The 20,589-nt window shown below is 39.1% G+C and overlaps 7 protein-coding genes across 7 annotated transcripts; 4 read left to right on the top strand and 3 right to left on the bottom strand.

Moving 5' to 3' along the window:
• CSF1 (Csf1p) lies at nt 1–8,877 on the bottom strand (the record flags this gene model as incomplete). The annotated part of the gene is made up of 1 exon (NM_001181974.1): nt 1–8,877. One exon carries the CDS (start codon nt 8,875–8,877, stop codon nt 1–3), a length of 8,877 nt encoding a protein of 2,958 aa, NP_013188.1.
• Nucleotides 8,878–9,252: 375 nt separating this feature from the next.
• GAA1 (GPI-anchor transamidase subunit GAA1) lies at nt 9,253–11,097 on the top strand (the record flags this gene model as incomplete). The annotated part of the gene is made up of 1 exon (NM_001181975.1): nt 9,253–11,097. One exon carries the CDS (start codon nt 9,253–9,255, stop codon nt 11,095–11,097), a length of 1,845 nt encoding a protein of 614 aa, NP_013189.1.
• Nucleotides 11,098–11,382: 285 nt separating this feature from the next.
• On the bottom strand, nt 11,383–13,161 carry ALT1 (alanine transaminase ALT1; the record flags this gene model as incomplete). The annotated part of the gene is made up of 1 exon (NM_001181976.1): nt 11,383–13,161. One exon carries the CDS (start codon nt 13,159–13,161, stop codon nt 11,383–11,385), a length of 1,779 nt encoding a protein of 592 aa, NP_013190.1.
• A 685-nt stretch (nt 13,162–13,846) lies between these two features.
• XDJ1 (Xdj1p) lies at nt 13,847–15,226 on the top strand (the record flags this gene model as incomplete). The annotated part of the gene is made up of 1 exon (NM_001181977.1): nt 13,847–15,226. The coding sequence occupies one exon, from the start codon at nt 13,847–13,849 to the stop codon at nt 15,224–15,226; it is 1,380 nt and encodes a 459-aa protein (NP_013191.1).
• A 216-nt stretch (nt 15,227–15,442) lies between these two features.
• GEP5 (Gep5p) lies at nt 15,443–16,324 on the top strand (the record flags this gene model as incomplete). Its single annotated transcript, NM_001181978.1, has 1 exon — nt 15,443–16,324. The coding sequence occupies one exon, from the start codon at nt 15,443–15,445 to the stop codon at nt 16,322–16,324; it is 882 nt and encodes a 293-aa protein (NP_013192.1).
• Nucleotides 16,325–16,689: 365 nt separating this feature from the next.
• Nucleotides 16,690–19,371, top strand: SUL2 (sulfate permease; the record flags this gene model as incomplete). Its single annotated transcript, NM_001181979.1, has 1 exon — nt 16,690–19,371. The coding sequence occupies one exon, from the start codon at nt 16,690–16,692 to the stop codon at nt 19,369–19,371; it is 2,682 nt and encodes an 893-aa protein (NP_013193.1).
• Nucleotides 19,372–19,658: 287 nt separating this feature from the next.
• Nucleotides 19,659–20,561, bottom strand: NYV1 (Nyv1p; the record flags this gene model as incomplete). Its single annotated transcript, NM_001181980.1, has 2 exons — nt 19,659–20,404; nt 20,546–20,561. The coding sequence occupies 2 exons, from the start codon at nt 20,559–20,561 to the stop codon at nt 19,659–19,661; spliced, it is 762 nt and encodes a 253-aa protein (NP_013194.2).
• Nucleotides 20,562–20,589: the final 28 nt, after the last annotated feature.

Raw genomic sequence — 20,589 nt, forward strand, 5'->3', positions numbered from 1 at the left:
TTAATGCGTATCATCTAGTATCTTGACATACTGCTTTTCTGCAAGATAAACAAGCTTTTGGACGGGGATAACTGCGGTTTGGTGAGTGAATTTCGGAAATTTTTTTCTATTGACACCAAACCATTCCATAGGTGGAGTGGCGTCTCCCAGATCTCTTATCTGAGGCACTTCGATCTGCGGTTCTTCTAGTGCAATATAATTAAACTTTGAAGCGGCTTCTTCCTTTTTAATTGATTCTTCAAGTTCTTCCTCAGTTTGTCCAAAGGAAATATTTGCTACCTGGGATCGACGAACTGCCAGTGCTTTGACATGTGTAGTCCACATTTCCTTTATGAAGTCTACAGGCCCTAGATTCCACCTTACAGATATTTTGTCTGAAAAAGAGCAAGCAAATAGATATTCTAAATTATTTGTCTTTTCTTCTTGTAAAGTTGTCATATGAACAGCAAGTTTTGGAATATCAATGATAGTACCACCGACAATCTTGGAAGCATAATGCATGTAATCATCAATAGCAATGGAAGCTCCAACTTCCTCATCTAATTCTTCTTTGGAAGTAGAAAGCGCTGCAGAAACATCTAAAACTTGTAGTTGCAAATCTGTCTTTAATTTTTTCCCCGAATGTGTTTCGGAACGTATAGAGACTTTGTCAATTCTTATTACTAACACTTCCACATCGAATAAAGATATTGGCGAAATCTGGACCTTTGAAGAGGAGATATTCACCGAGAGATCAGTTCTGAGTAATTTCAGCGATCTTAAAATGTCTTTGTATAATATTGGTTGCCTAGATTCACCAGGATTGGAATCTCTCAACGTCTCCATATACGATATTTTATTATCCTGCCTCATACGTACAATGGTGTTGTAGATATCCAGTATATTTGCTACAACTAATGCAGTAGAGCTGAGGATAATTTCATCTGATGAAAAAGAGACCTGCAGCAAATCAGGTAGAACCCCCTTGGCATCCTTTTCATTATGAAGATGGAAGTGTATGTTACTTATAGTGCCGATTAAGAACATATGATAATCAAAAGCAGCCTTTACCGCTATATCATCAATATTCAGGGAGGTGGAAACTAATGGATGAGTATTTTTGCTTTTTTCAGGTGGCCATTTTACTTCTGATAACCAACTTGCATTCGCAACTTCAAATAAACCACTCAGTCTACCTTCTGATGTCAAGCTAATACCGTCAGTGAAAGCATGCAGTAACTGCCGCTTCTCGTTATAATGATCTGTGGCCAGCCATGTTCTTTGTGTCCTTAATGAAATCATACCGAGAGAAGGACCCAAATCAACGTCTCCGCTAACATTTGTAAAAATTAATGTAAAGCACCAGGGTATTTCCGTACCTGCATCGGCATAGTTGGTTGATGTTAATGAACTCATTTCAATTTCCTTATTAACAGTTCTTTGCACTGGCCGTGTGTGTAAAATGCTACTGAACCTCCATATGTCCAAGAATAAATACAGGTTCTGGAGCTGCTTTACATTGAAGAAGACGCTTAGATCAGAAACCAACCCCGTTCCATACATACTGATTACATCAGGATGTGTAAATAAAAGCGTCAAGTCCATGAAACCAACTTCAAAGGACGTACTTACTTCTCTTGAAAATATGTGCTTAATGGACGCTTTTGTGTGTTCTAGAGTTAAAGAAAACTCCAAAGGCTGTTCAGAGTCGAACTCATTGGTAGCCATACTGAACAAAAACGATTCAAATCCAACATCTGCCTGAACCTTAGCTTTTGGTTCACAGCTCAAACTTAGCTGTTGCTTGGCTGATGTTAGTTTTACAGCCACATCAAATTGATCCAAAAGTCGCTTATAATCAACATTCTGTGAAGAAGGTTTTGTAAAGTTTGGTTTTTCGTCGGTGCTATGTTTCTTTATCATCTTTTGCAGACTTTCAGAAAATTCCATTAATAAAGGAGCACATCCCGCATACAAAGTATTATGCGTTGGGTCGACAGTGATTAATGTTCTGAATTTATGTGGCTTAACTTTATCTTCATCATGTTTATATGTACAGTTTATAGTGACTACTGGACTTTTTATTTCAAAAGATGGCTCACTCTTGGTTTCAATATCTTCGTACGTGTAAACCCTAAATACACCACCGTCATACTTGAAATTTGAGTTAACAGATCTAATGTTATCGAGAAAGGGAGCCAAACTACTCGAAGCACTTTCGACACTGGTACTAGCATAAGAATTATCATTTTCCGCACGCAAACTCTCGGACACATCCAGAATGTTCTTTTTCAGCTCTTGAAATGCTCGCATGGATTGTAAAGTAGACTCAATGACATCCATGAATGACGGGACAAAGTTTACATCCAGTGCTTCACCATGAAATCTAAAAAACCAATCTTTCAACTCACCACATCTTTTGAACCAGTAGGATATTTGCATGTTTGGCAAGAAACTTCTATTATATTTGTCTTTCTCGTTTCCTTCAGAGAAAAAAGTGCTTGAGGTATTACCATTCGCAACAGAGAAAAAAGCGTCCACAACTGTGAATTTCCCAAAATCCTTTTCATATGCTGAAAACAATCTGTTATAACCTAACATTAACCCAGGATTGGAGCCTGCTCCATACTGGAATATCCACCCAATACAAAATTTATAGGACAGGATGTGTATTGAACGGAAATTTATGGGCATTTCTTTTGACTTATCACTTTTACCGGTGAACATCTTAGTGTTCCAAATATTAGGGGCATGGCGTCTTGAATAGTAATGGCTCAAGTCTAGCAATTTATGCGCGCCCCACATTAATCTTAATAGAGAATCAGGAGATAAGCAGACCCTGAAATGAGAACTTTCCACTTGGAATGACTGCTCCGTATCAACCGTTCTTTGTAGGGTTGATACTTTTATGGAAAAGTCGAGTAATTTGGAAAGACCAATGGGTAGTGACCGCTCCTTTATTAGAAATAGGATGTTTTCGATGGAAAACTGTCCCGTCACCTTGGTTTCTTCTGGTAACATACCGTTATTCGTATTGGTCAGAGAAAGTAGCAGCATATGTAATTCAAACACGAAATACGTGGAAGCCACTGGCACAAGAACACCAAAATAAGTAATGCTAGTATCTAATGTCCAATTTATCATTATCGAGGGTGCCTGCTTCTCTTTTTTTGGTAGATTTGAACTAAAGAATAAAGGCTTCAGGGAATATAACAGATTGATACCCTGAGAAGCAAGCTTTTCATCTTGTAAAAAACTGTTTACAATACGGCGCGGCTCCGAAAAGGTTAACTTAATCATAGATATTGAGATGTCAACGTTTATCAACGAATAGCCTTCTCTAGAAATTCCTCCTTTAATTTCAATATCGCCAAATGAAAACCTTAGGTATTGCTCCTTTGTCTGGTGCGATGTCATGAAAAAATCAGTATCCCATATGCTTAACAAAATCTCATTTGAACCGAATTTGTTAAAATATATATCAAGCTGCTTGGCTTCGTGACGAATATAAAATGGCGAGAGCGGCATAACTTCAGAACTAACGTTTGAAAAATAACATGACAAGACTGTATTAATTTTCTGGTCGACAAATTGGGACTTTTTCTTTGATTTAGGTTTAAACTTTATGCGCTCTTTAATCATCATCAGACTTTCCCTAATTTCAGTAATAGCGGTTACTAATTGCTCAGTTGAACTCATTGCTCTAAAATGAAGATCTGCGCACTGGTTGTTTATCAGAATCGTAGGCTTGTGTGACCATGCCTCAGTAGTCGCTAAAACTGAAAAGTCGCGCAGTTGAGCTTCTCCCAAAATGACAGATGTGTGTTTTAACCACACTTCCGATTTCTGGGAAAATATAACCAATGAACCCGCTTGACTAGTTGAATCTTTTAGATTTTCCCATAGTAAACTAACTCTACCCCCAACTGTTCTACTCATCAGCTTCGTTTGGTCCATGACCAGTTGCAGTTCACTTTTATCCACTAATAAAACGGTGTTCATTTTGAATTGCTTTGATAACTCCTTTTTTGGATCACTTTTGTCATCTTCGCCCACTGCTGCAATGAGTGGAATAAGATCTTGCAATTTAAGTAACCTATCACTGAATTTTCCTTTTACTGAGCCTACTCTTCCCGTAATTTCAATAGTTTCTTCTCGATTTGAAGGTAAGCTTGTCACCGGAGGCGTCAAATCCACTACCAGATTGGCATCCGCAACAACAAAATTATGCTCAACCTCATATCCCTCACCATAAACAGTAAGGTAAAATGATCCCATGGTACACTTCAACAATTTTTTAATCAAATTTTGTTTATGTTTCTCATTTTCTGCCGTGAATAATTTGCCGTATATATACGACCTTGCAACATCTGAGAACTCCCAATTTCTCCAAGTCGAAAACACAGACATGAAGATATTTTTTGCATCTTTAGCAGAGGTATATTTCTTTTCTTTTAGCACTTCGTCGATGTTGCTTTGCCAATCATCAGGAAGGTACGTTAAAATGTGTCTCAGACGCGTAATAATTTTCCAACTACGATTCTCACGCACATGCCCTTTGGAAAGTCTCATAATAAAAGCAGGTTTTGTTATGACGTAAGGATCATGACTAATTTGATAATATTCGCTTGCGGCTGTGAGCTTTGAAATGAGTTCTGTCTTTGAATTACTTCTGGTGTTCTGAATAGAATTAAAAGAAGTGCAAACCTCTTGAATAAGATTTCCCTGGTCACTACAGTACTCAAACAGCCATTCCATTTGAGATTCGTCTATGGTAATATCTGATGACGTTAAGTTTAATGAGTTAACTTGTCTATCTTCTGTAGAAGACCATACTTCGAAACCCTCAATCCCTAGCGACAGTGCAGGGGGACGATCTTCAGACAAGTCTGGATTTTTCTTCTGGTTAACAGTCACTCTGACAGTTTTTACCTTTGCTAAAGCTGCTACTTCTAATAATTTATTTGTTCGGTTCTTCTCTAGAGACTTTTCACTCATTTGATAATCAATACGATCTAAATAGAGCTCAAAACCTTCCTCACCTGTCTCTTGCCAGATTAAATTTAGATAAGCAATATGGATATCAATGTTTGAAATAGAAGTGATCCCTTCTTGAAGGTTGCTTAATCGTTTCACAATCCCAATTTCAATATCGTCTAAGACTTGTACCATGTTTTCAGAGTAAAGCTGTTCTAATAAACTCTTAGCGAAAATAAAAAGCAACGGGTCGACATCCAACAGAATATATGAAACATCAACAACATAGTTATCCCTTTCGTGGTTTCTGTCTTCTGTAAAAGCGACAGGTTTGAAGCTTGAAGGGTCCGCTTCTTCGTCATTATCATCTTCACTGAAGCTGGCTCTTGAAGGCTCCATAGTTGATGGAGTTTCTGCGAATATGTTCTTGAATGGATTTGTGGTCTCCAGAAGGGTAGCATACTCGCCCACAATATCTTCAATGATATAATCTATAGTATCAGGCAAAGTGGGAAGAGGTAAAGTTGGGATAGACGAAGATGGTGCTATAGCCCCGTACAGGTTTTGGTATGTATCCGAATCCTGATAGAACAGCGGAAGAAGAAAAGGACACCTATGATAGGGTGAATCGTGTATTGTTATATATCTGCGTTGTTCTGATCTTTTTTTATCGATATCCTTGTATTGCTCAAAGTTTGTAAATCTTAATTTTGTTTCGAATTTGAGAAATGATGTGTCTACGCCATCGCCCATCACGCAATTTAACGAAATTGTCAATTTTGGAATTTTCACGTCTATTCTTTGTGAATATTTTTCGTTTTCAAAGTCGATCAAAGTAAACAATATCGATTCAGCACTAATAACTGATTGAGATTTCATCACCGGATCTTTAAGGCCTATTCTTATTTTTTCAACGTGCACGGTTAGCGAGGTCATATCATTAATGGTCTCAGTGTCATATAATAATATATTTTCCAAGTCATTGTAGCCAAAACCTATCTTATAAAAGGAATTAAAGAATCCCTTTATAAATTCAATATCTGAATCAATGCATAAATCTCCGAGATTGATATCCCATTGACAAAAGTAGGTAGGTTCTGTGGGTGGTAATCCATACATTCTATGTCCATGAATGGTGAGGTCCGAAAGCAATCCGTGCTCTTGCTCATCAGCTCCGTTATTACGACGTATAAAATCAAATACTTCATTTATTTGTTTTGAAACGTGCCGCTTTATTGAAGTCCCGTTGAGAACCGCCATTATGTCCATATAATAATTACAACTTCTGAAATCCACTACAAGTTCGGCAAAATGTAGTGCAATGCATGGATCAAAACTGTAAATCGTTTCTGGTAATATCAGAGCACCATCCCAAACCGAAAATGTGAACCAAATATCAGTTTCGTTGGTAGTCCTTTTCAAATCTGACCTTTTCATAGGACCTTTATCCTCAGATTCGTTCTTTAGACTGCTATTTTGGTACCCTGAATCTACAGTAGATGCCAAATCTGCCACCGAGCTTTTCGTAGTGACATCTCCGACTTCCCTAGCGCCAAGGACACCTGTGTACTCTTCTGACGTCACAAAATTAAAAAATTCACCGAAGTAATTCATCTTTACGTTTGTTAAATACCTCATGACAAACCCATAGCAGTGAAGTACTGTACTCTTGCTGTTACACTCTATGACTAGCGTATCGACATTATCAATATCTAACTCGGAATAGAGAAGGTAAGAACCTTTAATTGTAAAGTCGTATGCTCTCCCCACTTCTTTATGTTTCATGAATTCGTTCAATGTATTCCAAGGGGGGGTATTTAACATCATTCTGAACATTGGAGTTGAGATCTCGTAGGACATATCTGTGTATGTCCCCAAAATACTCTCACGGGGTACCGTGACATCAATTGAAAGCTTATCACCATGAAGGGATAAATAACAGTTTTCGTTAAAATCTAACGGATTGTTAACAATATTGTGATCATTGACGTTTAAGTAAATGGAATATCCTTCCATTTCCCAATTGACTTTGTATACGAATGGTCTAAAAAGTTCGTAAGGCGTAGGATCACCAGCGGAAAAGTCTGAAAGCGTATCTGCAACTAAAGTTATATGCTCACGTAGCAGAAACGCCTCTAATTGTTCTGACTTCATGTTAATTATCCATATAGCTTTGCTATTCCAACCCAATGGATATCCAATATCCCCATCAATATCGAATACCTTGCTTTTTAACAAAATATCGTGATTAACACTTGACCTAATTTCGGTTTCCAGGAAATGAACATGGAAATTATTCTGAAAACCTTGCACTGTAGGACAAACACTTATATTGAAATTTGCATAGGTGTCCTTACAAAATCGGAGATCCATCCATCCAAATGGCCTATATTCTTCATTAGTTTCTTTGTAGTGTTTCAAAAATTCGGGGTCTTTGCTACTTTCCCTCGTCGGTATACGCCAAGTAGTATCTTCCATTATTGATATATTCATCCTGAAAAGTGTATATATTCTTCTAGAACCTGGCGGGAGTTTTTTTATAGGTTTGGCTGTCCTTGAAACTACCGGTGATAGAACTCTTTGTAGATGACTGACTTGTCTTTGAGCCCAAGGTCCGTAACAGATGGATCCTCCGTGAATTTGAACATCTAAAGCAAAATCTGGAGGTGCTCCGTTATTGCCCACATCTGGTCCATCAATATCAGGTATTGTCGGATGTGCACCATGTGGCACAACGCCCGGAACATCCACGTCATATGCAATTGTGACCTTTGGGCATTTTAAAATTGATGTAAATTTAGCATATTCATGGTTCGTCAAATCGAACTCAACATCATCTAAATCACTTGCTTTAGCGTCGCCCGCAGAAGCCTTATAAAGAGATAAACCTTTCCATTTATGATAGAAATTGTCATCTGATGTGCCTGCGCTTTTTTTAGTCTTTTTCGGTACAACAGGCTTGGTTACTATCTGAAAGACTCGTACAAACGTTTTCCATAACTTTGACACTTTCCCTCTATCTATTTTAAACTTCAATCCAATAGCATCATCGTAACCAATATTTTGTTTGATAGAAATTTCGAAGTTTTTGAATTCCATCTGTGTTTTATTTCTGTATAAATCTAATCGCTCTTTTGGAGGTAAAACATCTATTATGCCTTTTCCACTTTCATAACTTAGAATCATAACAGATGGCGTGAATTTGTTTCCTAACAGTAGGGAACCGCGGCTAAATTTAAGCTCAATTGGTAAAAACATCAGTAGCTTTGGATGTTTGCCGATATCTGTTTCTTGGTAGTCCCTGTCATTAACAATTGATGCATCAGAGTTCGTTGTGTATGCAGATTCGCTTAGATCTTCATCTAATTTATCAGCACTACTTCCATCGCTAAAAGGTTCAGGAAAAGAATGCTCATTAAGGTATTTTTCAAATTTATCGCGTTCATCTTTTGATAGTAAGTTTATAACATTATCGTACGCCACTGTTCTGTTGTAAATAAAAATTTCTAGACCTTCACATTCTACGGAAATTTTACAGGGAAGCTTTGCTTTTTTGCCAGAAGAAGACTTGTTATTCTCTATCAATTCTGCTTTTCTGCAATTTAAAAGCCAGTATTTCCATGTTAAACTACCCTCTAATACCGAAATTGTATAATCTTTGTGTATTACGGAAAGGTTTTTAAAATGTATTCGACCACCTAGTAAGGAGACACGAAGTGTCTCAACATTTATCTTGATTTTCGCTCGTTTCCATAGTAGCCATTCTAATATAAAACTTACAAGGTATGCATAGATTCTTCCCATGTAGAATATCATTGTCAAACATACTACTACCGTGAGAATCCAATCTACTAAAAAGACCCAGCTAAAGTCCTTTTGGTGTGTCAATGGAACACCACGTAATTGTGAAATAGCTTCCATGCTTGCTAACTTATTACCGTCAATAGAAGACTTGAGTCAGGTGGCTTTAATGAGTACTATTCTTTTTTTTTTTCCAAAGAGCACTATGTTGATAATACCGCAGTAATTTTTTTTGAGTATCCTGTAGCCTAGAAAGGTTGAAGCTTATAAAACCGTGCCAACAGCTTTATAGTGGGGAGTTTGGCTTCCCTCTATTTGTATATTGATCGCCATCCCTACGAAGTTATTGGGAACGCATCGTGAACCTCTCACTTTAATGCCAGCGGTAGAAAAAAAAGTCATAAACAATACACGCCGGCTACACTTAGAAAGAAATGACATTTGCTGTCTTATAAAAGGACTTGACAGACCAAAGACGCGTATAATACACCAAGAATGGCCTTATTGGAGAAGTTGCATCGAAGGATTGTTGATATGGGGCTTGTCCCGCGTATAATCGCCTTATTACCAGTTATTTCCATGCTATGCGCTCTATTTGGGTTTATTTCTATAGCTATTCTGCCTATGGATGGACAGTACAGAAGAACATACATTTCTGAGAATGCATTGATGCCTTCACAAGCGTATAGTTACTTTAGAGAATCTGAATGGAACATTTTGAGGGGCTATCGATCTCAAATTAAAGAAATGGTAAACATGACTTCTATGGAAAGAAACAATTTGATGGGTTCTTGGTTACAAGAATTTGGTACTAAGACTGCTATTTACGAAAATGAACAATATGGAGAAACATTGTACGGTGTAATGCACGCTCCTAGGGGTGATGGAACAGAAGCGATGGTGCTTGCCGTTCCATGGTTTAATTCAGATGATGAATTCAATATTGGCGGCGCAGCTTTGGGTGTATCTTTAGCAAGATTTTTCTCACGTTGGCCAGTATGGTCCAAGAATATAATTGTTGTCTTCAGCGAAAATCCTCGTGCAGCATTAAGATCATGGGTTGAGGCATACCATACTTCCTTAGATTTGACTGGTGGTTCCATTGAAGCTGCTGTTGTGTTGGATTATTCGAGTACGGAAGATTTCTTCGAGTATGTAGAAATCTCATACGACGGTCTGAATGGTGAGCTGCCCAATTTGGATCTTGTCAACATCGCTATATCCATTACGGAACATGAAGGTATGAAAGTTTCTTTGCACGGTCTACCCAGTGATCAGTTAACTAATAATAATTTCTGGTCAAGATTAAAAATATTATGCCTGGGAATAAGGGATTGGGCGTTGTCCGGTGTTAAAAAGCCCCATGGTAACGAGGCATTTAGCGGCTGGAGGATTCAATCTGTAACATTGAAAGCACATGGAAACAGTGGTCATGATATTACTACATTTGGACGTATACCCGAAGCAATGTTTCGCTCTATTAATAACCTTTTGGAAAAATTTCACCAATCGTTCTTCTTTTATTTGTTATTAGCACCACGTCAGTTCGTATCCATTAGTAGTTATTTGCCAAGCGCTGTGGCTTTATCTATAGCATTCGCCATAAGTTCATTAAATGCATTTATAAACAATGCTTATGCAAATATATCCTTATTTTCCGAGTATAATTTGGTAGCGTTGTTGGTTTGGTTCGTGTCATTGGTGATATCATTTGTTGTTTCACAAGCGTTTCTTCTAATACCTTCATCGGGATTATTGATGACAATTAGCATGGCATCTTGTTTTTTACCTTTGATACTTTCCAGAAAAATTCACATCTCAGAACCACTATCATACAGGTTGAAAAATGTTGCTTTTTTATATTTCAGTTTGGTTTCAACATCTTTGCTAATGATAAACTTTGCAATGGCTTTACTGATCGGCACATTGGCATTTCCTATGACATTTGTGAAGACCATTGTTGAAAGTTCTAGCGAACATGAGGTGACAACTCAATCCTCTAACCCAATAAAAACTGAGCCGAAAGATGAGATAGAGCTCGTCGAGAATCACATGGATACAACGCCAGCAACCCCCCAACAACAGAAACAAAAACTAAAAAATTTAGTACTATTAATTTTGACAAATCCATTTATTTCAATAACCTTATTCGGACTATTTTTTGATGATGAATTTCATGGATTTGATATAATAAACAAACTGGTTTCAGCATGGTTGGATTTGAAATGTTGGAGTTGGTTTGTACTTTGTATAGGTTGGCTTCCATGTTGGCTATTGATATTAGCGTCATCGTTTGAATCTAAATCTGTCGTAGTAAGGTCGAAAGAAAAGCAAAGTTAGGTGCCATTGGTAAGAAGTAAAGGATTAACGGGTGTTCGAACTACGCAATTGATTTTATACGCACAAACATTACAAATCGAAGCAAAAGAAGATGAAATGATATGATATACTGATACAAATATGTATTAAATAAAACATAAGTATTGATGGAAACATGGCATAGAGAAGCGAAGATGCGATAATATCAAATAACTATATGTGAGTTGTGGAAGAAAGAAACGATCACATTATTATAATAAACTAGCTATTTAAATGTTTATTGAAGACTGTTCTGCCCCCTTTTATTCAGTCACGGTATTGGTCAAAAAATTCTTTATGGAAACTTTCCCATTTCTTAATCCATTCCAGACCAGGTGCCAAAAATGTTGTTCTTAAATGGTAAGTACCAGGTTCTTGACCAAACCCAGAACCGGGAACAGTGCAAATGCCAGTAGATTCTAACAACTTCTTACAATAAAATTCATCCGGAGTTAACTCTAAGTGGCGAGCTTCTTGAACTGCCTTGAAAGGTAAGTCTATCTTAGGGAATAAATACATGGCACCTTGAGGCTTTTGACATTCAATGCCTTCTAAAGAGTTAAATGTCTCATACAGTGTCATTGCTCTTGTAATTAACTTTTCATGGATGGAGTTACGTTCTGCTTGGTCCGACTCGAATGATTCCTCCCCTTCCACTGGTGGACGAACCATCAAATCAACCAAAGCTTGACCTGTGACAACGGGACACAATGAAATCGAGGCTAGTTTCAAGATAACTTGTCTCATCTCATGGCTGAATCCAGTGAGTTCCATGTAGCCACCCCTTTGACCACATTCACCAGAAACACCCTTAGAAGTCGAATGCAAAGAAGCTAGCTGAACATTATCGAATTTACCTGGATGTTCCCTCTGTAAATGTCTCAAAATTTTCTTCATAGAATGGAACTTGGTGCCCGGGAAGATATTTTCTTGATAAACTTCGTCAGCTATCACTACTGTACCGTACTTGGCTGCGACTTCAAAAATCTGAGCTATAGACTCAGGTGATAGGACAGCTCCTGTAGGATTACCTGGATTGATAACCACTAGAACTGTAGGTTTGATTTCGTTCTGTATAGCCTCTTTGACGACAGTTTCAATTTCTTCTGGATTAGTTGACCAACCTGAATTCTCATCTAAATAGTATGGTAAAGCTTGAGAATTGTTCAAAGCTAGAGTAGCGGTATATAATGGATATTGAGGAATTGGAATCAAGACACCCGTTTCTGGCCCTCTACAGAAAATTGATAACAAGTAATTGACAGCTGCGGATGCACCAGCAGTTAGGAAAATATCCTCTGGGTATGATATCTCGCCTTCGTCCCTCTTCGTTATAAATTCAGCGACACTTTTCCTTATACCTTCTACACCTTGAGAAGAAGAGTAAGCACCAACAGAACCACCGATATCTTCCATTAAACTCTTTGCACGTTTAATGGCATCTAGTTTAAACAATTTCGAATCAACTAGCTGCTGTTCGTTTTGGTTTAATAGTTCTGGGTATTGTAAGAGAGACAAGACCTGTCTGTAGTAAGTCAGAGGTTTCTGTTGTAGTTGCTGAGGATTACCAATATTGGCGTTGATAATCCTGTCAAATGGCAGAGATTGAGGATCCTTCTCCAGTTGAGCTTTCAATTCTTCAGCTCTCATTGGGATGGCACCTCTAACGGCGTACTTAGCCTTCAAGACATTTTCATTTACGTCTTCCAAAGTCAATTGTTCGGCGGGATAAAACTCGTTATTCGAAGTTTTCAACGTGTGGTGTGGAAAGCGATTCAAATGACGCAGGTCGTTTAGCGAAGATTGACCAGATAATGAACGTCTATGATTTTGAGCAACAATCCAGGAAGAGCTATGTCTCTGTAGGACGGGTCTAACTTTCCTGAAAGCTTTTAACTTTGTACTACTGGCTGAGGTAGAAAAAGGAGTAGTGATATGTGGCATTTTTTCTGCGCTTGAAGTGAGAGTCCTTATATGATATGACTTAATAACGTGAGTTATAGAATTACTCACTGTGAAGTGATTTTTGGCAGACAGTGATAACATCGTGGAGAGAGCAAAATAAAGACTGGGGAAATATATTTATATGCGTTCAATTGAGAAGCAGAAACAATTAAATGCGGGGGAGAAACAAAGAAGCTGGTCCTGTTCTCGAGCAACGTGTGACTAGTATGAACAACTAGAGTAAAATAGCGAGAAAGCAGTAGTAGTAACGGAAGAGCTTTTCCTAGTATGGTCCGCGGGTCACGATCGTTTACAAAGGGCGCAGCAAACTCTAAATACGTCAACCACAGCAGGTCAGAAGAGTACGTGAAGTTGTCTCAACGAAAGGTCGAAAATCGTTAGGCTTGGACCCCTTCAGAATGAAAAAAAAAAAAGACGCAAGAGTGAAAAAAAAACCAGTACTGTAAAAGCAGAAAACGTCTAATGGGAAGTGCTACTATGTAAGATTATATCATGAATGTGCTGTGTATTATATATGGATTATATAGCCACGAATATGCGGTAAATAAACATATGCATATATGTGTGTGGGGCAGCGCTCTGCTGTGCAATCCTTGTTTCTTTGTTTCTTGGGTCGGGATTTGAGTAGCGACGAGCCATCCTCTGCAGAAGGGAAGAAGAAAGAAAGGCAGAGAGGCAAAGAAAGAGTCAGGCTTATCTTATCTTAAGAGATATGCCGCTTGGACCCAAAAGAAAGGGAAAAGTAAGTACGCAGGTGTAGTTTTGAATGAGTGGCAGTGATAGAGGAGACCGGTTATACGATGTGTTGGGGGTGACGAGAGATGCGACCGTGCAAGAGATTAAAACTGCTTACAGAAAGCTTGCCCTGAAACATCATCCGGACAAGTATGTGGATCAAGACTCAAAGGAGGTAAATGAAATCAAATTCAAAGAGATCACTGCCGCTTACGAGATCTTGAGCGATCCGGAGAAGAAATCACATTACGACTTGTATGGTGATGATAATGGTGCCGCTAGCAGCGGTGGCGCTAATGGCTTTGGAGATGAAGATTTTATGAACTTCTTTAACAATTTCTTCAATAATGGAAGTCACGATGGAAATAATTTCCCTGGCGAGTATGATGCGTACGAAGAGGGCAACTCTACAAGCTCTAAGGATATCGATATCGATATATCTCTTACTTTGAAGGATTTGTACATGGGCAAGAAGCTGAAGTTTGATTTAAAGAGACAGGTCATCTGTATAAAGTGCCACGGTTCTGGCTGGAAACCAAAGAGGAAAATTCACGTTACACACGATGTGGAATGTGAATCATGCGCTGGAAAGGGTTCAAAGGAACGTCTGAAGAGGTTTGGTCCCGGTTTGGTAGCTTCGCAATGGGTGGTCTGTGAGAAATGTAATGGTAAGGGGAAGTACACTAAAAGACCCAAGAATCCAAAGAACTTTTGCCCCGATTGCGCAGGCTTGGGGCTCCTGTCAAAGAAGGAAATCATCACAGTGAACGTGGCTCCGGGACACCACTTTAACGACGTAATTACAGTCAAGGGGATGGCGGACGAGGAAATCGATAAGACCACATGTGGTGATTTAAAGTTCCATCTCACTGAAAAACAAGAAAACTTGGAGCAGAAGCAAATCTTTTTGAAGAACTTTGACGACGGCGCCGGGGAAGATTTGTATACAAGCATTACCATATCGTTAAGCGAGGCCTTGACGGGATTTGAGAAATTTTTGACAAAAACCTTCGACGACAGGTTACTAACATTGAGCGTTAAACCTGGCAGAGTAGTAAGACCTGGTGACACCATCAAAATCGCCAATGAAGGTTGGCCCATTTTAGATAACCCTCATGGCCGGTGCGGCGATCTGTATGTTTTCGTTCATATTGAATTTCCACCAGATAACTGGTTCAATGAAAAATCAGAACTACTAGCAATAAAAACGAATCTGCCGTCATCTTCATCTTGTGCCTCACATGCGACTGTAAATACTGAAGATGACAGCAACCTGACTAACAACGAAACTATATCAAATTTCCGGATCATTCACACGGACGATCTTCCAGAAGGGATAAGGCCGTTCAAGCCAGAAGCACAGGATTCAGCGCATCAGAAAGCAAGAAGTTCGTACTGCTGTATCCAATGATGGCATCAATAACTTTTTATTCTATTTTTTTTTTTTTTTCATAAGTTATCCTACCTGTATATATGTATATATATGAAATTCATTTACTGAATGCGGTGAAGAATGAAGTCTTTCGCACCTTCAGTAGAAAAATAGGAAGAATCCCCATCGCGGCGGACATAAAGCAAGCATACAAAGGCCTTCTATCAGAACAGCGATTGCGAACTTGGAGCAACAATGGCGTCCCAGGTTAACGCCTTATTACTGCCGGTCATAGAGTCTACGCCGCTTCATCAAATAACCAAGGTAGCATTGACGACCACACTCACAAGTAAACAAAGCGATTACAAGTTCAAAGAAATAGCCGTGCCGTTAACAAAATCACTACAACTGTACGAGAAGGCGCAAAGAAGACAAGATTTAAGGGCAAGCTTAAAAGCACTGGAGAGTATCATTTACCAAACGCACTTCCAATGGAATAACCCGCTCCCACGACATGCGCATCTCTTCCAAAAACACTACCACTTTCTACTGACTCACTGGCCATTTGAGAACCACAGAGACTTGGTAGATTCCATCGCTGTAAACAATGGGAAACTAAATTCAACGTCTTCAAGGAGCGTCTGGCTGAAGGCGGATTGGATAACACTGTTTAACGTTAAAAACCCTTGGGTCCAAACGCCGCCATCGTTAATGCGTCTGAGTGGGACAGATCTTGATACCTTCACACCAGAGAGGATATTCCTGATAAATTCTCTTGGAAACCACTACAAATTTTTAATAGCGAACAGTCATCTAAGCTACAATCACAAAAAATACCCCTCCCCTGGCGTGCAAATTCCTGTCAGGAACGCTCTTGGCGAAGTTTCTCCGGCCAAACAAATTGCCCAACTTTTCGCAAGACAGCTGTCTCATATTTACAAGAGCCTCTTCATAGAAAACCCCCCGCTCTCTCCTGAGAACGAGCTGGCATTGACTGCCGTCTTCTATGACGAGACTGTAGAGCGACGCCTTAGAAGGCTCTATATGCGAGCTTGTGCAAGGGCATATACGACTACTAATGCCGACTCCACCACGGAGCCTTTGATGTTTCATTGCACCCGGTGGGAAGTTGATTAGTTGTTGTTGGCTGTTATACTGGAGTAAATGTCACGTGCCACTGTGGCCGTGTCAGGTCACGTGAAGAGAGAAATTCGGCCACAGTTGTGGTCCTAAACAAGGACTGAAAAAGATCGCAGAAACTAGCAACGTCGGATAGCGGTATGGTTGAACCAAAGTCCAGTTTTTAGTCATAGCCGGTTGAGGGATGATCTGCCGTTCAGTGTTCTGCGTTCAATAATACGCATATATATATATATCAAGGTATCAACACAATACTTGAACAGGTTAGGCTCGTACTAAAGCCTGGAAGTTTTTATCTTTCTGTAACATTTTTCTTTCTTGAGGTGTGTGTGTGTATAGATTAGCAGGGAATTATCTAAGATATGTCCAGGGAAGGTTATCCAAACTTTGAAGAGGTAGAAATTCCTGACTTTCAGGAAACTAACAACACCGTTCCAGATCTTGATGATTTAGAATTAGAGTATGACCAATATAAAAATAATGAAAATAATGACACGTTTAATGATAAGGACTTAGAGAGCAATTCTGTAGCAAAGCACAACGCAGTGAACAGCTCAAAGGGCGTAAAAGGCTCGAAGATTGACTACTTTAATCCTTCAGATGTCTCGTTGTATGACAATTCCGTTTCCCAATTTGAAGAAACAACGGTATCGCTAAAAGAGTACTATGACCACAGTATACGATCTCATCTCACGGTGAAAGGAGCATGTAGTTATCTTAAGAGTGTTTTTCCCATCATCAACTGGCTACCACATTACAATTTTAGCTGGTTTACTGCGGATCTTATTGCAGGAATTACCATTGGCTGTGTTCTCGTGCCGCAATCCATGTCATATGCACAAGTCGCCACGCTACCAGCGCAGTATGGGTTGTACTCCTCGTTTATTGGTGCTTACTCCTACTCTTTTTTCGCTACATCAAAAGATGTTTGTATTGGGCCCGTGGCTGTCATGTCTTTGCAGACCGCCAAAGTCATTGCGGATGTCACGGCAAAATATCCTGATGGAGATTCTGCCATAACTGGTCCCGTTATTGCAACGACTCTAGCGTTACTATGTGGTATCATTTCGGCAGCAGTTGGCTTCTTGCGTCTAGGGTTTCTTGTCGAACTGATTTCCTTAAATGCAGTCGCTGGATTTATGACTGGATCCGCGTTTAATATCTTATGGGGTCAAGTTCCAGCACTAATGGGTTACAATAGTTTGGTTAACACGAGAGCTGCCACCTATAAAGTGGTCATAGAGACCTTGAAACATTTACCAGATACCAAACTGGACGCAGTTTTTGGGCTAATCCCGCTTTTCCTTCTTTATGTTTGGAAATGGTGGTGCGGAACATATGGACCAAGGTTGAACGATAGATACAACTCCAAAAACCCAAGGTTACACAAAATTATCAAATGGACATATTTTTACGCTCAGGCTTCCAGAAATGGTATCATTATTATTGTATTCACTTGTATTGGTTGGGCAATCACAAGAGGCAAATCTAAATCGGAGAGGCCCATCAGCATCCTAGGCTCAGTTCCATCCGGTTTGAAAGAAGTCGGGGTTTTCCATGTTCCACCAGGATTAATGTCTAAGCTTGGTCCAAATTTGCCTGCATCCATTATTGTGTTATTGTTGGAGCATATCGCTATTTCGAAGTCTTTTGGTAGAATCAACGACTATAAAGTCGTCCCCGACCAAGAATTGATTGCTATTGGTGTCTCGAACCTTTTAGGTACTTTCTTCAATGCTTACCCAGCGACTGGTTCCTTTTCAAGGTCTGCTTTGAAGGCTAAATGTAATGTCCGTACGCCGTTATCTGGTTTGTTTTCGGGTTCATGTGTTCTTTTAGCATTATATTGTTTGACCGGCGCATTCTTTTACATTCCAAAGGCTACCTTATCTGCAGTTATCATTCACGCTGTATCTGATCTTTTGGCCTCTTATCAAACTACCTGGAATTTCTGGAAGATGAATCCATTGGACTTCATCTGTTTCATTGTCACCGTCCTAATAACGGTATTTGCCTCTATTGAAGATGGTATTTATTTTGCCATGTGCTGGTCATGTGCAATGCTCATTTTAAAAGTGGCTTTCCCAGCGGGAAAATTCTTGGGTCGTGTGGAAGTCGCTGAAGTTACTGATGCTTACGTCAGACCGGACTCCGATGTGGTTAGCTACGTGTCTGAAAATAACAATGGTATTTCCACTTTAGAAGATGGTGGTGAGGATGACAAGGAAAGTTCCACCAAATACGTCACAAATTCCTCCAAGAAAATAGAAACAAACGTTCAAACAAAGGGCTTTGATTCTCCATCTTCTTCGATTAGCCAGCCAAGGATAAAATACCATACTAAATGGATACCGTTTGATCATAAATACACAAGAGAATTGAACCCGGACGTTCAGATTCTCCCCCCACCAGACGGTGTTCTTGTTTATAGGCTATCAGAGAGCTACACCTATCTCAACTGTTCCAGACACTACAACATCATAACCGAAGAAGTTAAAAAAGTTACCAGACGTGGTCAATTAATTCGCCACAGAAAAAAATCTGACCGTCCATGGAATGATCCTGGTCCATGGGAAGCACCTGCTTTCTTAAAGAATTTGAAATTCTGGAAGAAAAGGGAGAACGACCCTGAATCCATGGAAAACGCGCCCAGCACCTCAGTCGATGTTGAAAGAGATGACAGGCCATTGCTGAAAATACTATGCTTAGACTTCTCACAAGTGGCACAGACAGACGCTACGGCTCTTCAATCATTGGTTGATTTGAGAAAGGCCATAAATCAATATGCAGATAGGCAAGTTGAATTCCACTTTGTGGGTATCATTTCACCATGGGTGAAGAGAGGTTTAATTAGCAGAGGATTTGGTACTCTGAACGAAGAATACAGTGATGAATCCATTGTTGCCGGTCATACAAGTTATCACGTCGCCAGAGTACCTCAAGGCGAAGAAAATCCTGAAAAATATAGCGTTTATACCGCTTCAGGAACAAATCTACCTTTCTTCCATATCGATATCCCAGATTTTGCTAAATGGGATATCTAGCCAATGCATTTACAATGGACATGCAAACATTTATATCATCTCTTTTTTTCTATATTCCTAAACCAAAAAGTTTTCCCCCTTAAAAGTATACATTTAATATCATAATGAGATAGACACTGTTTATATAATAAGAAATAATAGGTAGGATGGTGCCATCGTGAGCATATACATACCTATAAATATTTACCTTATTTTTATTTTATTTTTCTCTTCCTCTCAGGAACAAAAGAAATACAACCGTTATTAATGTTATTGTCGTGGGACAGCTCCCCTTTTTTTTTATTTACTTACCACAGATAGAAAAACATGAAAGCAGCACTTACAAATAGTATAATAGTGAAAGTTAATAACGTAATATTTTTGACCTTCTGCCACCACATTATTTCTTTTATATTGACCGCTTTGCGCCTAAATTTATTACTGCTGCTATTTAGTTGGGAAGTTTTATCCACCAATAAAGAAACTCTTTCTTGTCTCTCCAAGAACTTGTCGATGTTATCGTTCATTATCTGGATGACGTCCTTTATTTGGTCTTCGGTGGCATCCCCGATGTCACTTATAGTGTTCTGACCATTCCCATTACTAGATTGGCCATTTCCAGAACTATTTAAAGTTTGGTTACGGTATTCGACCAGCTCTTCATGGAAAGAGTCTAGTATTTGACCTACATGCGAACTTAAAAGTTCGTTTGTAGCGTTGGACTCGTATTCCTGCAGCCCACTTAGTATCCTGATGGGCAAAATCTTGGGCATATCTACTAATGTGAAGCAAACGTACACAGTTTTGGGGTCATGGTCATCCGTGGAGTAGAAACAATCGAATCCGTCGATGAGATTCATTGACATCTTGGTAACTTTGTTCCCCTTGATCGGAACTACTTTGGGTAATACCATATCCATGATCAAATTATGGAAAATGACCGGCGTTATCTGCTCGTTTGCTGAAGTTATTGTACCATAGTTTTCGTTTTTCTGGAACGGCTGGAAACAACTAGATATTGTTTCACCATTTTTTATAACTTCCACATAACTTACTAAGACCATATGCAAAATCAAGCAAAATGGAACGTTAGTCTACTGAATGTAACATAGTAAAATTATGGCATGGGGGGATGAGCATTCGCATAATCCCTTTTTTAAACATTTGTTAATTGTGTAGAAATATTTATACATACCATTAAAGCGTTTCATTTGGTAAAAATATAAAAGTCCAATGCTC

The sequence above is a fragment of the Saccharomyces cerevisiae genome, chromosome XII, assembly GCF_000146045.2.
Source record: "Saccharomyces cerevisiae S288C chromosome XII, complete sequence".
NCBI lineage: Eukaryota > Fungi > Ascomycota > Saccharomycetes > Saccharomycetales > Saccharomycetaceae > Saccharomyces > Saccharomyces cerevisiae.